The sequence below is a fragment of the Drosophila eugracilis genome, unplaced genomic scaffold (assembly GCF_018153835.1).
Source record: "Drosophila eugracilis isolate 14026-0451.02 unplaced genomic scaffold, ASM1815383v1 contig_445, whole genome shotgun sequence".
Classification (NCBI taxonomy): Eukaryota; Metazoa; Arthropoda; class Insecta; order Diptera; family Drosophilidae; genus Drosophila; species Drosophila eugracilis.
The window spans coordinates 3,108,156-3,125,742 of NW_024573311.1; the positions used below are offsets into that span (position 1 = coordinate 3,108,156).

Below are 17,587 nucleotides of genomic sequence, written 5' to 3' on the forward strand. Positions count from 1 at the left end.
CAAAACAAATATGTAACATAATCTAACAATAAGTTGAAACTTAATTGCCAACCTGAAAGCTAATCACATGGAAACCCAACCGAAGGCTTTCAACAAATATTAACTGATTCTCGCCTGCTATTTATGGCCTAAATTTCAGTCCAACTGAATGGCTGAGCAATTAAAGTCACACATATAATTTTCGAATTACGAGAATCCACAGAATAAATTATAAGCAGCAATTTATTCAAGCATACATAATAAGCCCACGCACACAAATTTTCTTTTGCTTGAGTTATTGTCAAAATTATCCCCAATGTCTCTCTGGCATAACTGTGTGTCGAGCCTTAGTTTTGGTTTTCGGCCTACTCCGCCCATCTATTATCCTGGTCTAAGCCTTAAAAGTTCATTTTAATCGCCCATTCAAGAAGTGTTTATAGTTTATACTGCCAGTGTGTGTGTGTGCACGTTTGATTAATGAAGATTAATAAGGAGGAAAATTGTTACCGATCTGTAAAAGGTTAGTTTGATTTCCTTTGAATATGATTTAGGCTTGACAGTTTATTCGCTTAAGTAGATTTTCACAAATTTCATAGCCGATGATATGATTTAATTAAGCGATTTGTACAAACTAGAACATCGAAACTAACTCAAACAATTATTTAACCCTTTATGAATGCCGCATAAATTTCGAATCACTTAAGATCTGAGTTTTCCTTGTAAATTTATGGGTTTTGTAATTTTTTTAAAAACGATTTCTCATTGCCTTAAATGGGGTTTCGTCACTCAACTCATACTGCGGGGCGGCGTATAATTGAAATATCGTGACTCGGCGTTGCGTTATTATATCATATATATAAAATGTTATTAAAACGCAGAAAACCAGAAGAGCGAGCACAATGTGAAAACTAGACGTTGCCGCCATTATAACATCGCTTAAAATTTATGACAGCACTTGCGGCATTTCGCGTTGAATTTTATTTATTTATTTCTCAGCCTCATTTCCCATTGTTCCATTTCCAAACTTTGCGTGCCGGCAATAAGATTAAATTGCCATTGTTGCCCTGGCAATGGTACAGCGTCGCTTTCTTAACAGATAAAAAATATTCTTATTCTATATTTGTAAATGGCTCTAAATTTTCCAATGGAAAGTGTAATTTAACTTAAAGTTTATGCCTAAATAAGCTACATGTTACGCTTATTAGATGTAAAATTATAGTTTAATCCCCTTATTTTTTTTTGTTTATTCTTGAGTTAGTTCTGCTACTGCCCCAACGGAATGAAGTTCTTTATCTGGTTTTCGCTTTTATTGGTTTGTCATGCTGTTAAAATTCCGCAGGATAACATAATACATGGTTGGTTCTTGAATTTCATACAAGAAATCAAAATTAATTTTTAACAAAACCTTTTAGAGTTGTGCTTCAAGCCGGATTCTGGGCCTGTTTGCCAGAAAATGAAAACATTTTATTGGGACCAGAAGAAGTTGAAATGCATACAAGTTCGATATTTAAGGAAGCCTTGTGGCTTCTTCCACAGTTTGAATACCTGCGAAACAATATGCTCGAAGGATTCATGGACTTTAGTCGGCTTAGAAAAACATGTTTCAACGTTGCCTTAAAATATAGAATAATATACTTTCTTTGGAACCTTGACTCATTCATTTATGATGGTTTTAGCTGTACTTTCAGTTTAGTTGGCAGTCAACATGAAGCCGTGGATTGTGTTGGTCGTGCTGGCTCTGTATAATTTGTCATTTGTTTCTACCGCCGTTCACAGTCCTATCTATAGAAGTAAGTTAAGTACAAAAGATTTTGGAATATTTAAAGATTTATATGATTTTATAAATTGGTTAAGCTCTGTGCAAGCGAACGGGAGGATCAATATATTGTTACCAGGGCAATACTTGGGGCTTCGATGAGAGGACTCGTAAATGTTATCGTGTACCTAAGGCTCGGGAGCCATGTGGCTTTTTCGATGGTAAAAAGGGTTGCAAGGACTTCTGTCTAAAGCCCAGCGGGTAAACTGATGGGTCTATATTCGAATAACACCATTAAATAATTGTGTTTGTATAAAGACCGATAGAAGGTATATTGTCACCCATTGTTAATCATATTAAATAGCCGTGAAATTACATTCTCTTTGGTTAACGAATCTATTTTTAAGACAGAATAATAATGTTTTGTTTTTAACTGAACTGATTCAGTTACGATGTGTATTTTCACTCAATTGTTTTTCTTTCTATTAATCTTCTATAGTACAGTTTTTAAGGATGTTAATTCTCTGAAAAATGGTAAGGAAAATGGTTTAACTTTTGATTACACCTGATCCTTAAATATTCTCCATTAAAAGCGCTTTGCCAGCGAGCAACACGTGGTGACGAGTGCTTGGAGGAAAATACTTGGGCATTCCAAGAGGAAACTGAAACTTGTGATCTTATGATTCCGGAAAAGGAACCTTGCGGCTTCTTCATAAGCAAAGAGGCTTGTAAGAAGCTCTGCTTCGAAAACTCAACTGATACCTCAGAAGAAAGCTCAGAAAAATATGTAAAAAAACGAAAATAAAATTTGTTGAAACAGCAGGAATAGCAAGTCTTTCTGGTTTTCCTTTCTGATATATAAACTTTTTGTTTTGTTTTATAAAATATTAATGTCTGGATTAATATATATTTTAATTAAACTTGAAAACAAAGCCATCTGAAGTTCTTTTGGTTTTCAAAGGCATATATAAATTACAGAACATTCGAATTGGACCGTAAATAAGAATTTCCGTCGGCAGGGGATTGCTTGTTTTTGCCTCGTTTGTTTGCTGGCCGTATGAAGTTCATCAGGCAGCTTCACTCGAGCATGTGTCCTTGGACGACCATTGTCCTTTTGGTTTGTTTGTTGTCTGGTTTGCAACTGCCGCTAATGAAACATACTTCTGGCACTTTATTTCATTTGCTCTCTCGCCTCGCCCTAACAATCTCAGCCCCTGCTAAGGACCCACATTCCCACAGCCCCCCTTAGCCCCTCGCAGCATTTAGCTCATTTTCGCCGGCTTGGCTCAAGTTTTTGTGTCCTTGGTTTTATTAGATTTTATTTGCTCAGTCTTTATTTGTCTTCTGCCGTCGTTTTCCGTCTTGCCAGCATTAAGTGTCCAATTTTAGTTCAGGGTTTTCCACTTCCACGGGGTACTTCATGAGTGATAACATTTCGCTACCCATCAGTTATGGACGGGGATGGTTTTAAAGTCCGAAATTTAAAGCTGGCTACAAAGTGTATATTGAAAAATATATTGTTAAGAAAGCTTTTTAATAATTTTATAAACAAATTTAAATTTAATACTGTTTCTCTTTGACTGATAAAGGAATTCTGTGATCTTCTAAAATAAGACTTGAAATTCCTTTCAAATCATTCCTTGTTATGTACGAATCGCTAACGTCAAATGAGAAAACTACAGGATATCTAAATATCAGATTCCCAACTAAAGTTACTCCTTTTTCTTTTGGTCGGTTTTCTTTTTGTTCTCGGCTTTTGCTTGCCACAGCAGAATCCATGTTGCTGCCGCTTCTCTACTATTTGCTTTGGCCTTTTGTTAGTTTGTTTTGTGCAGAAAACTTTGCTCAGCCAGCTGGCCACATATGTATGCCCCAGGATCCTCATTTGGCCTCTGCTCCTTTTTTACTAACATTTTCCTCCTTTTTTTTTTTTTTAGTAAATTCGTCAAGTTTGTAAACACAAATTATGACAATTAAGTTGACTGTTGACTTGTTTGAGCCCGTCGTCTGCAAACTTTGCTTGCAATTTAAAAAACTCACCAAATTGCATTAAATTCCTGCCGAAACCGTTGACAGAAAATTCAATTTACGCTGGGCAAGGCTCAAGGAAATAAAAATAAAAATGGGGGGAGGGGAGGAAAAAAGACGAACTCGTTTGACATTCCGGATCGAGCTTAATTTTCATTTTAATCTCCGTGCATTTGCAGTGCGCAAAGTTTGGGTCTGCCAATGGCACAGGTGCCGGAGCTCACGCAGAGTTCGTCCTCGGGGCATGGAGGTGTTAAAGGTGGCCTGCAGCCACAATTGTTCATTAGATTAGCAAGTTGGCAGCAAAAGTTTGCAGCCCGGCTCAAATGCCACTTTCACGGCTGCTGACACACTTGAGTTGGATTGCGTTTTCTGCCTTTGGCCCCACCATCATTCCATTTCCTTTTCTCTCTCTCTCTCTTTTTCTCGATTTTTTGTGTGTCATTGGAGAAAATTTTATGAATTTTCTTATCAATTCAAAAGGCGAGAAACGACAGAAATTTACGTGCTCAAAGTGGCAAGTTGTCACAACGACAAGCCAATCTATATATGTATGTATGTGTTAGCCAACTTTTGCCTCGTTTTCGCCCAGTTGCTGCACTACCACCACCACCACCACAAACGCTGTCTCAATTTGTCATTGAAGTTGCCGCTGTGCTGCCGATAAGAAAGTTTTCACTTGATATAAGCAAATGCGGCTATTGATGGTAAATGTTGGCAGTTAGTCTTCTCCTTCGAGTCTTGCTCTTGTTTTCAAGATTTAAATTGAATTTCCAAGATTTTTTAAAGACCAACACCCAGAGTCTTGTGGTCTTTAACGCACTGGAATCACAGATGATTCCAGCTTGAAAAATGAAAGCGCTTTGTCAGCATTTACTCAAAGTACTCTGCCAATTAAACTTATCTGTAATTGGCTTAAAGTTTAAATTGAGTTTTACAGAGTTTGAAGAATTTGAATGACTGAAACCAAGGGGGATTAATTTGTCTTAAATTCCATTTAATAAATACAATTAAAATAACACAAAATCTAACATTATTTCCAAAAAATTAAGTTAACATTCAAATGTTACAAAAGACAAATGAAAAAGGTTTGTCACCATTTAGGCCAGTACTTTCCGCCAATTAAACTTATCAGCAGTTACGCTTTATCTGAATTAAGTCCACACGTGGAGGCGCCACACGCAACTGGCCAGCGGAAGTGTGGAAAATTCAGGTTGTTGGGAGGAAAATGGAAAATGTTTGCCACCAAAAGGAGCCGCCGTAGACACCGAAGTGCGTAAGGCAACACTCCTGTGGCGGCGCGTGTTACATAATTAAAAGGCTGCCTCGAGGTGGCAACAGCGTGAAAAGTAAGGCGAGAGACAAACTATAAAATAAACCAACAGCGGGCAAATGCGAGGGGCCAAATATCACAGGGAGTAAACGGTACACTCGAGCGCATAAAAGAGTTTTTATTACGAAGAATACCGGAAGGGAGGTCTGGGAAATCCTAGTCCTGCGTGGCCCTAACCTAAATAATAGCCAGTGCGGCTCATTGTCCTTTTCCGGTAATAATTTCGCATTTACCCCCAGCACGATGTGGCAACCTAACACGTTTGTTCTGCTGGCTGCCCCGGCTAAATTAGCTGTGACAGCCGCGTGGCAAAGGCAATCCTGGCCATCCATGTCCTTCGTTTCTGGCTGCGCGCGGAGGACTCTTTGGCGGCTTGAGACATACCTGAGGCGACTCAGGGCGACCACGTTATCATTTATAATGAGTTAATTACATTTAATACGCATGTACAATGGCCTGTTGAACATGGCGCACAATTAAATGTGACCCTGGCCAAAGGAACTTCAATGGCAATAGCAACAAAGGATAACGTGGCCATATCTCTAGGTGTCTGTGTGTATATGTGTGTGTGTGAGTGCTGGAGCTCAACGCTTTAAGCCGTCATTGCGTTTAATGGCTGCTTTGAGGTTTATTAGCTGCTGATTGTAAGCGTAATTACATCTGCCTAATCTGCTCGAATAGTTCGCACTTATAGAATGAAATGGGTAACAAGGGAGCTTCATTATAGACCACCATTAAGTGACTAAATAATTTACCAATAAACATTTTATACAGTCTGGAAACCGAAAATATAAAATTTATTCTTTTCTTTCCTAGTCCAAATTTTAATTTGTCAATAGTTAATTGAAATGCAGGCAGGCAGTTAATAATTAACTATTTCATTTATTCGGAAAAATTTAATTTATTATTTGCATATTTTTCTAGCTAAATTAATTAGTAAGGAGATTAGGGAAGTCCTAGTTGCTTGTCCTGCCGGAAAATGTATTAAAAATTCAAATATCTAAAATGTTTCTAATTTACCTATTTATAAATCAATTAATAGTGCGTAGGCTATGTGTTTTTAACCTTCTAATTAACAAATTATAAAAATAATTCTAAATTATTTAAGTTTTTAAATCCTAAAAATGAAATTACAAAATTTGAAACAGGAAATGGCATCAAAATTGTGCAAAAGAATGCCTGGCATTCGTCATAATTTGTTTGGTAAACTTGAAAAAATTTGCCGGTAACTAAAACAATATGCCATTTATCAATAGCCCATTTTTCATATCGGCAGACCGATGGAGGGGGCGAACTGAAAACATTTATCAACATCCAATCCCGCCGCCGAGCAACTACTCCCCATTGTGTTGCATACTTTTCGGGAGCTGCCATCGGCCATATTACGTATACGTGACAGCGACTGGAAATGGAAAATCCATTCCCAACGACTCTTGGCGACAAATTCTTTGCAGACATCTAAGCATTTAACAATTTGCGACCACACCCACTCGGACTCCCATTTTTGGCTGCCGGCCATTGCATTTCTCAGAAAACTACACAAAAAAAAAGAAGAGAAACCAAAAAATTATTTTAAACCACAATTTTGTGGTTCGTTTTTCTTCTGCCGTCTTTTTCCCCTTACCTTTTTTTTTGCCTTTTTAGCAAATAAAAATTTTGCTTTGTGCCTCCTGTTGTGCCTCGTGTCCATGCTCATGCTACTGACAGCTGCAAAATTTGTGCGCTCTTGTTCATTTGTTTGACTGCCCATTGTTGCTGTCCATGTGTGTGTGTGTGTGCGGGTGTATGTGCAGTTGTGTGTGTCTGTGTTGAATGAGTGTTTGGGTGTGTGCGCTTGTTTGTTGTTATGCCCAAAAATTGAACACACAAAGCAATTGCTATGCAACATTTGTGCAGACATGGCCCGAGAGTCACAAAAAAAAATCACAAAAATACAAAAAAAAAAAAATACAAATAAAATTGCTGTACAATTGAACGAGTACAAAGGCTTTCCTTGTGTGTGTATGTGTGTGTGTATGAGCTAGAACGTTTAATAGTTTTATTGCTAGCCACAAGCGTTCTTGATACTCAGTAATCAAGGACTTTCATAGAATGATCGGTGGTGGATGATAAAAAACATTTTGTATTTAATTCTAAAAAATATTAAATTAGGCATTGTATTTCCTTTTCCTTTTTTTAATTTAAAATACATAACAGACATATTCAAAAATAGAATCTCTTATTGTTATGTATCCTAGAATGGGGTATTTATCTAACGACCCTTTAAATCTCCTTTGCAAAATTTTGATGGAAACATTCTTGGCCAGCACATTCGTTAGTTGTCATGTCATGTGGTCAATTGTTTATTGTTAACATGGTCAATTCAACGCCACCCATCACCCATCCACCAGCCCTGTGGCACTCGCACATATATATATATATATATATCTGAAAATATCAAATTACTTGGCTTTCTTTTGATACGTCTCAAGAATGTATATCTTGAGCAATTTGTGGTTTTGGCCTGACTGTCAGCACAGTTCGCATTCAGAGACGACGAATTAATCCATTTTCAGCTGCCTGTCAGAGCTCAGTTGAAAGACGAAGATGGAACCTCTCGCCCCAAAGGAACGCAATTTAACACTTTAATACCAACGGAATGCAGCTGCCCGGTATTGCAGTTCTGGCTAATTAGGAATTATATTTCGTTAAGGTTTCGGATGAATGTGCGTCAAGTGCTAAAATGGCTAATGCACTTTACTGTTCCCACTGACAGCCAAAGAGGAAGCTGACTGGCTGGACGGCTGGTTGGGTATATTTTATGGTCTGACAAAAGACAGGCCACCCACCGCACAGAGATGACCGACTTCATCGTCAACAAAGCTGGCGCCTTGGGCGCAAATTTCAATGCGTTTCAAGCATAAAATAAATGTCCACTAAAAATGTCCCTGGCATTGTTGTTGCTGCCCTTGGGGGCGTGGCAGCAATGGGCGTTCAGAATGAGGACGCACAAAAAGATGACCGAGAGGCGTTTTGTACACCTAAAACATAACCAAGGCTGTTTTTTATGTTTACTTATTTTTATTTAATTTATTAATATTTTTAAGTTAAAGAGAGTGCAGAGATGTAAATAGTCTGCATATCATTTTGGTTTGATTTCTAATTTATGCACATTTTTAGCATTTAACAACCTTATTTTTCTGAGTGCCTTTGCCCAGTTCTCGTGTATGTCTCAAGGACATGTTCATGGCTGACTGCCTCGGAGTTCTCGCTGAGCTGAACTGAACTGGACTGGACCGAGCTGGCCCAAATCGCTGCAAGTGCTTTTAAGTCGTTGTCAAATGCAAAGAGCACAATAATTCAAATTTATGACGCGCAATTGTGCTCACACACTTATCCTCCTGTGCCTCTGCCTCTGCCTCCACCTCCGCCACGCCCCGCGGCTCCTTGAATTCGTCCTTTTCGCAGGCATAAATAAAGGAAAACTTGGAACGTGCGTCCAGCTGAGTGGGCGTTGGCTCGTCATGGAGTATGTAAATTTAGTGGCCTCACAGGAGGATGAGAAAAGAAGCGTAAAAATTTTATAATTTGTGGCTCTCTCACTGAACAATTATTTTATTCCTTTGTCGTCCGATTCAGTTCACTTTGGTTGGAAATTTGGCTATCTGGGTAAATGGGTATAGGTGAGGTCGCAAGAAAGTGAAGCTGTTGGAAAATTATCTGCTTTTGATTTACGGACTTTGTTGGACAGTGTCGTAAAATCTCGCAAAGCCTAACGCTGGATAATTTCGGATTCGGTGATTTGGCCCTGGCTTTTCTGCCAAAGTGATAATAAAATTGGGACACCAAGAAGTCGATCTAGATCTGAGCTCATACTTTGATTTTCAATGGTAATAAAAACATCAGTACTTTAAGGTTATATAAATCGTTAATGAAAACAGAGAACTGGCTGAGTTATTGACCGAAAAATTTCATTAAATTTATATCAAAGCAAGTTGCATATTTTTTTAATTGCTTCAAATAAATCCCAAAATAAAAGCAATGCCATTTAGCCAAAACAAGATAGGGGTCAGCATGATGAACAATAAAAATATCATTTTGTTTTGCTATTCAATTAGGCGGCCAAAGGCTGCATATGCCAAAAAAGGAAAAGGGAAATAAAACATAGAAAATTATAAAGAAACTATGCAGAGATGGGCAATTAAAAAGCAATATCTATGGATACATTTATAAGGCTAGGCACAGGCTATTATTTCGATTGCAAATGTGTTTGCGGATTTATAAACAAATCCCTATGCAAATCGACGACACAAATGCAGTTTGATTTATATTTATGCCCCTGCAGCAGGCGTAAAAAATCAAACGACAACTGCCAAAAAACAAAAAATAAAATCTAGTAATGCCAAAAGAAACTTTTGTGAAACAAAATCCAAATAATTGCGTTGGGCAAATAAATTAAAACAAATGCACACACGGCCAAATGCCGCAGTTGTTCGGCATACAAAATAAAAAAAAAAAATTGAGGCCACCCAGAAAGCGGCACAAACATTGATTAATACGAGGCCAAATACATTAGGCCATCTCACATAATTTATGACCGCCTGCCATACAGTCCGACTGTCTATGGATGCACAAACATTTATTTGTTTAATGTATTTTGCAGCCATATTTATATGCCGATCGCCTGGAATTCAGCCACTGCCGCCGTTGTTCTTGTTTTCTAGCATTTATTTCCGATGCTGATGTCGATGGCGATACGCGGCGTATACGTAATGCGAATGCACAGAGAGTGCAGAGCGGTAGCAGCACGAAACTTGACCAGTATGTCAGCTGCACAAACAAGACTAAACCATTGGCTGCCTCCAAGCCAAAACTCCCGTCCTGCCCCTGGGTGGCAGATAGTTGATAGCTTTTTTTGTTATGGTGTCAAACTCTATCGCGTTTGTCCTAGGAATCGCCAGATATTTTCGGTTTACTGGCTTGAAAAATCAGTCAGTGTCACAGAAATTCCATTCACCATTTTAGATTTATTATTTATTATTTATTTATTATTATTTAAAAAGTATGTAAATCTGGTAAAGAATTAAAATTGAAAATTCAATAACAATTTTTAAACTTTTATTCTATCCAAAATCAGGTTAGAGATATAAAAGTTACCTTTAAATTAAAAATAGAAAACTGAATGGAATAATTTGAAGAATATTTTTAAAATAATTAATATTATTTAATTAACAAAAATCTTAGTTATTTTATAGACTTTCTTAGGGTATTTCATAGTCCAAACTCAACAGAACATATAGGAATTTCTTGTTCTTTTAGCCGCCTTTGTTGTTTGGTTGTTTGGAAAATAGCATTTGACATGCGGGTTCAAAGCGTTTGGCAGCCTGTTTGAATTCCTATTTGCATTGCGTGTGTTTTGCCAGGATCACCTGTCCTCCCGCGATGCACCTGACCAATGTCCGGTTGTCAACACCCTGCTCCGTTCGCGAAAAAAAACAGATATATATATATTAGGTAGGAGAGAAATGGCGATGACAACGACAACGAAATCGAATCCCCCAAAAGGTACATACAAGAATACACGTTCAATTTTGGCAGCAATAGGAAATAAACATCAAAATGCAGCGAATTGAGTTCGATTGCAAATATTTGTAAACGCGCAGAGGGCAGCTGGGCAGCAACAACATCAACCACCAGTAACCCCTCGCATAAACCCGAAGGATAACGCTAAAAATTGAAAGGAATTTCGCGCCATTTAAAAGTTTTACAGAAAGCAAGTCTCATAAAAGTTCAAAAGTTGTTTGGTTTTTTATTTTGTATTGATTTGGAGTTTTTGTGGTGGTTGTATATTGTTTAGTTCAGTTAAGATTTGTAAGCTGATTTATGATTTAAATAAGAAAGCTAAGACTATGATAAGTGATTATGCTTTCAAAATTAAAGTTTTGTTTATGATAACTACAATTAGTTCGTATAACTTCTTATTTTTCTTAAATTTACTAGTTATCTGCATTTGACAGAAACACATATAATCCAATACTTGTCTTTGGTTGATGCCACTTGTCATACTATTATTATTTAAATTGCCCAGTGCGCAATTTCACAACTCAATGCCCAATGGACAGTTGAACTGACAACATAATTTCAGCATATGACAACTTTTCTAATGAGAAAAAATCTCGCACAAACATAGCAGAGCACGAAACTAGTTCGTTTTAGGATATCAAGCAATTTGCTTTGAGATTGTTACCAATATGGTGCAGTCAGTTCATGTGGGAATGTACGAGACGAGAGATGTACATATGTGTTCCAGGGGTTGTCTGCACTTGTCACTTGGTTGACCAAGGCAAAACTGTCAAAAAGCATACGTATATGCCAAACATTTGTCGTCGCCTGACAAAACCAGAAGTGAGCCAGGAAAAGGAGAAACACTAGTATTCTGTATGCATATCGAACGAAATTTATTTTTCCGTAAAAAAAAATAACGAAAGAAGAACGAAAATAAACGGAAAATGGTTTAAGGAAGTGCGTCCTGCGCTGTATCTTTCTCCTTTGACCAGTGCCAAGTCTTCTCTAGTCATCCTCACTGACATCCAGGATGGTCTTAAAGGCAAAAGGCTCAAAGGCGTAACCAGCGCCCTCATAGAACTTGCTCATGAACTCCACCCTGGCAAAAACAGAAAAAGTTAGGCTTACTCTGAAAAATTGCTCTCATTAAGCCAAAAACTCACCAATGCAAACGCAGTGTGTGCAGGAAGGCCGAAAGTCCTTCGATGAGTACCAGGATGCCAACTGTGAGCAAAGCCCAGGCTCCAAAGAACACAAAGATGAGAATGCTGCCCAAGTAGCTTTCGAATTTGAAGCCATTGGAGAACACCATGCTCCACAGCACTTCGGAGAGCTCTGCAAAAAAGTCCAAATATATATTTTTTAAATACTTTCCGATAACAATTATTTTTATAACCCTATCGCAAAATAAATGGTTTATTATTAATTTTGATTTTATATCACTTAACAATATTTACGATACCCAATTTATAAAAAGGTGACACACTTAATTGCTTTTAATCTGGAATAATAAATGCTTTATTACTATTTGGAATTTCACTGAGAACGGCATGAATGCCGACTTTAAATAAATATTAAAAATATGAAATTTTTCTTTTAAATTAACTTGGCTTAAATGAAAATTCCTGATGGAAATAGTTCGAAAATCTACCAATGGCTAATTGAAACATAAAATATTTTAATAATAAAGCTAATTGATCTTCTTATTAAACAACAATAATATCAACAATTAAAGATAATTTAATAAAAATAAATGTAAAGAAGTAAAATAAATCAACTTACGTGCATGAGCGAGGGACAGAGCCCACAATCGAAGGTAGGAGGCTGTGTGGGAAACCGTACTCAGGACATACTCGATGGTGTGGATGGCCTGGTGGATGAAGATCTCGCCCATGGCATCGTCATCGCCATGACCCTCGCCACCACCACCACTCTGTGGCTTTGGCGGCGGTGCTCCGCTCATCTTCCGCTTGAACATAATGTACAGAGGCTTGCCCAAGAGCATCCACGGAATGCAAATGACGGCAATAATGACGAAGACCTGTTGAATGGACTTTTGTCCCGTCGAACATGAACTCTTTACAGGGCTCGGGAGTGTCCTGGGAGCCCTGCAATATCATGTTGATGAACAGGATCAGAATAGAAGGAGCACAAGCTGGCGAAAGAGGTCCTTCGACGGTGTCGGTGTAGGTGACAAACTTGTAGAACATCATAAAGACCATGTACCCGAAGAGCAGGAGAAGGAACAGAACTTGCGGCAAGAACTCCAAGAAGATACTGGCATACTTCTTGTAGTAAGCGAAGTTAACCACCGACATGGTGACTCCGAAAATCATGTGGGCCACGCCCACAATGATCGACAGCTTCATCTTAAAGGTGTTCAGAAAAATAATCTTGTTGTCGGCCAGCTGCCAAACGGGATCCACGCCCAAGGGATATGTCTTGAAAACCGTATCATTGGGCCTCAATGTAATACTCTTCAGAGTGTCATCCTCCACCGTTTCCCTCGTATAGTTCATGTGCCAACCGGAACCGAAAATATTCATGGACTTGGAGAACACATCGTTGTACAAGAGGCCAGTGTACATGGAAAAAATTCCCATGAGGAAGATGATGTATCGGCCGCCGAAGAATATATTGAAGATCTCCTCCTTGATCGAGGCCAATTGTTTTTCCTTGAGGATAAGCCAGCCAGCGAAGAGAACGAGGATTATGCCGTGTCCCAAATCTCCGAACATCACAGCGAACAGGAAGGGGAATGTGATGCAGGCATAAAGTGCGGGATTCACTTCCCTGTAGGAAGCCATGCCATACGAAGTCAACCAAGTTCTGGAAGCCATTGGTGAACTTATTGGTTCTCGTGTAAGTTGGCGGCATTTCATTTGTCTCGATCACATTCATGAAAGCTGGTATGGAACTCTCCGAGATCTTCGAGGCTCGAGCCAGTGCATCTTGGACTGATTGAATGTCATTGGTGGGCACCCAACCCTCGCCAATCAGACACTTACCCGTTACATCGGGATTGAAAAAGTTCAGGATGTGATAGATGGCCTTCATTTTGCGCACCATGATCGACCAGCGTGGCAAGTGCTTGGATGCTGAGTTTAAGACACGGCTGCGATGATCGGCACTCTGGCTGAGGACCAACTTCAGATCCTCCAGACGGACATTCACATCCTTGATCATATCAATTCGCTCGGCATGTGAGCTCGGACAAGGATAGACAGCGGCATGGTAGCCCGCGCAGACCTTTTTGATCCTCTGCTTCAGCTGCTCGCCTTGGAAAAAGGCCACGAAGACGGTTTTGAGTACTGGACGTCCTGTTTCCTCATCATCCACAAGGCCTTCGATGTCGGCTCTCCTAAGGAAAATATTTCCCCTGGAAATGCGCCACAGCATCCTTTCGAAGCTGAAGAATCTCTCTAGCTTGATCACACCAGCCACAAAGGCCAGTTGACCTCGTTGAGCTGCTCCCTGCAAATTCGCCGGATCCTCGGGGTCCAGTTTTCGGTTGACATCCAGATTAATGACTTCCTGGTCCGAGAAGAAGCCCTCGGTATTCTCCAGTACGTACTTGAGTTCCTGCATGTGCCGGAAGTTGGCATCCAAACTAGCTCCGTTGGCGGACATTTCACGCAGTTCATTGTCGGTCTTCTCCAGCTGGGCTTCGAGGTCAACAGCCTCGCGGGGATTGGGGGCACTGGGCTCCTCCTCAGGCTTCAGTATTGGCAACATCACTTCGTCCTTTTTCATCTCGGACTCCACGTACCGAAGGCGACGTTCCATGTCATCACAGCGTCTGACCTCCGTGACGTACTTCCGCTGGAAGGCGCTAACCTCTTCGTTCAGATCGCGGAACTGAACACATCCCCGCTCGCCCAGCTCGGCTATAGAGGCGTAGGCTGCCTCTGGCTGGATGAACAGCTGGCACAGGGCCATCTTCTCGCTACGGAACATATCACCCATGTTCGAGTTAATGTTCTATAACTGCAAAAAAATCAGTGAAGTAAAGGATTAACTAATGAGTGATTAAATTAAGATCTAGAAACTAAGTAATAGCCTTTTAGTACTTCTGTTTTGCTTTTTCACTGATAATGTTCTTTATTTACGTAATTTATTAGGCACACATTTGACTTCACTATTTGGCCTTACGCAGGTTATTTATTTGCAAATAAAAGTAGGCTTTTACAGCTTTATTAAACTGTTTTATGGCCAAGTGAGGCATGTGATCAAACGTAGTAACAGTCACCGAAATTTCCGCTGATGATAAAGCGGGCCATTACTTATTAAATTAATTTATGACAAGTGTCAGGATGATGGACAAATTTAGATTTCGAAGAAATTCAAAAGTCTTTAAGTATATAGAAAAACTTCGTATGTTGAGATATGATCTTCCTGATGATAATCTGATGAATATATTTTCAAAGAGATTTTTGATTTCGTAGTTTCTGGTAAAATGTGTTTAGGATTTGTTAAAGAACATTCAGTTCATGGTATCATAAAAACCGATCATCCAATTATTTGTAACACTTTTTTTTACGACTGCTTGTCACACTCGACTAATCAGCTGGGATAATGAGTTGTTTTGACGAGCTTTAATGGGTCTGCCGTCTGTCGAAGGGCCCCAACATTCAACATTGTTGATCCAACTGACGCACATTGTTTATGGCCGGTCCACTTCAATGCAGTCCCTGCCAATGTCGCAATCAATCACCTAAGTGGAACTCAACAATTCAGAAAAGAACAGAACCGAATAGATTAGATTACACGCTACCTCGTCTATCGAGATCGCTTCGGTTGTTATCTATCTACTGGCATTCGGGCTCTGCTATCTGGAGTGGGCGTTGAGCGCTGAGCGCATTAATAATTTGAAATTATTAACAATTACCGGCAATCAGTTGGTTTATAAGTAAGCCCCGAAAGTCTTTTATTGCATTAAACGCTTATACCCACCCTCCCACGTCCTGTGCAGTGTCTTTTGATAACCGATTGCTTTTTTTTTCGGGCAGGCCAGATTGTAGATATTTATGGTTAGGCCAGTGCTGAGGTTTTGCCCCGCCTGTCTGGCCATAAAATCATGATTGACTCTCGCTCTCGAGAGTGGCTGATAAAAAGACACGCAGTCTGTGGCCTCACTTGAGCAACTTTTCGATAGTTTCTAGCTGTCACAGATACGATAGATTTGATTTACAGCGGCGGGAAATGAGTTTCATATTAAAGAAATCGTAGATGGTTGGAAGGGAATGGAATGGCTTGTCGATTTCTTAATTGCTCAATAAATTCTTAAAGGCTTAAATCAAAAGGCAGTTAGAAAGAAAATGCAACGATTACAAAGAGTTTAAGATTAATTTGTGTAATTTTAAGTGCATGGAAAGACTAACTGAAAGGTAAACAAAAATCAAATTCAATTAATTAGATATAATGAAACATAATACACTTTAACTCCTTTGCAAATAAGATGTAGCCTTGAGCATAATATTTAATTCCATAATAAAGTTCGTTGCCAACTAAATTATTGAATTTATTATTACAAAAAGCCTATAATTTGCACAAATGTTGAATTGAATTGATTAACTGCAGCTGACTGGCCTTTGCCGATGGCCATCTGTGGATAAATCAGTGCAAGTCCGAGCTTATCGGTTTCAGTTTTGTACATCAGACTAAGCCATAAATCTGCACAGACCAGACAATTGCCTTTAAGTTGGCCATAAATCTTTGGTGGGCAAACTTCACGCAAATGTCTGATTATCGGATAGCCAATGCCCATTCCCACAGTTCATACCCAGTCGCAGTTCCCGCTGGTTTATGTCCGCAATTACGGGGTTCATTGGGGGATTTTGCTTTGGATTGCAGGCGGTAATACGGGGCTCATTAAGAAATCCGTTCGTGAGCCCTAAAAATATTATCGAAACCCCCCCAATCGGTTTTTGTGGTGCCAAAAGTCAAGTTGACGATTTGAGTGGTTGAATTCTATATGATCCATCACATGCTTTGACGTCACAGGGCAATATTATCGACACATATAGCACATATAAACCGCTTTATAGTTCCATATTAGTGTCCAATGAAAATCGATGTTTATTGCATGCTAGCGATTGATTATCAAAAACCTATTAAGATAACTTATCGCCGAAGTAATTACCATTACGGCTAATGCAATTTTGAATAATTACGTGAGGAGTAGTTAGCAAACTTTGCTTTTGCGAAAGGAACATTAAATTTATGGACAGTTAATGCTTATCTCTGACAACATTGATAACCCCGTCTTGTTAACCTCTTGGGAACGGGCTGATAATAAGTTGTGTGCCAAGAAGTGGCACGGGAATTAGGCTAACACGCGCATTAGCAACCTGATTGCCAACGTGGCGAATGAGTCTCTAAATAGCCATTAAGACAGTCACAAGTGGCTCGAAAATAAATCATACAATTAGTTAACACTTTAGTTTCTCAAGTGGCTTTCAGGATATTCTCAATTTAGATCACAGCACTTACACTGGAGGAGGGAAATCGAATTTTCCAATTGAGAGTTAATTATTTTTACGCGACCTGCCACCTCAGCGGCGCAGAAAGAACTGTGCGATCGCCTTAGACCTGTTGAGCTCTATGGCCAATTAGACTGGGGGCTAATCTAAACACTACACCAATACATTTACCAAAAACCGAGGCGAAATGTCATGGGAGAGAGGTGTATAATCTTTGTTCGTACGTTTTTTATCACACGCTCGGAACCATTTTGCGATTGCGGCCAACTAGCTTATCTTCGGTGAGGGGATCGGTAATCGGCGAGTAACCGAAACACAATTATGGCAGTCCACTCCCCGATTGCTGGTCACTTTTCTTATGGCCATTTCCCAAAGCATTATCAATGATTGAGTGTAAGCACGAGTTGGCCAAAAACCAAATACCCAACCCTCTACTCCATACCCCATCCTACCTGGCAATTCCAT

The 17,587-nt window shown here is 39.3% G+C and overlaps 3 protein-coding genes across 3 annotated transcripts; 2 read left to right on the forward strand and 1 right to left on the reverse strand.

The window, feature by feature from the left end:
* Window positions 1-1,245: 1,245 nt before the first annotated feature.
* LOC108104047 lies at window positions 1,246-1,625 on the forward strand. Its single transcript, XM_017209894.2, has 2 exons — window positions 1,246-1,334; window positions 1,392-1,625. The coding sequence occupies exons 1-2, from the start codon at window positions 1,259-1,261 to the stop codon at window positions 1,595-1,597; spliced, it is 282 nt and encodes a 93-aa protein (XP_017065383.1). The 5' UTR covers window positions 1,246-1,258; the 3' UTR covers window positions 1,598-1,625.
* Window positions 1,626-1,684: 59 nt separating this feature from the next.
* Window positions 1,685-2,000, forward strand: LOC108104019. The gene is made up of 2 exons (XM_017209851.2): window positions 1,685-1,769; window positions 1,834-2,000. The coding sequence occupies exons 1-2, from the start codon at window positions 1,685-1,687 to the stop codon at window positions 1,998-2,000; spliced, it is 252 nt and encodes an 83-aa protein (XP_017065340.2).
* A 9,509-nt stretch (window positions 2,001-11,509) lies between these two features.
* LOC108104140 (V-type proton ATPase 116 kDa subunit a1) lies at window positions 11,510-17,237 on the reverse strand. The gene is given in 6 exon segments (XM_017210041.2): window positions 11,510-11,739; window positions 11,804-11,975; window positions 12,423-12,705; window positions 12,707-13,456; window positions 13,458-14,627; window positions 17,133-17,237. Coding segments are annotated over 5 exon segments (2,448 nt in total). The 5' UTR covers window positions 14,607-14,627; window positions 17,133-17,237; the 3' UTR covers window positions 11,510-11,645.
* Window positions 17,238-17,587: the final 350 nt, after the last annotated feature.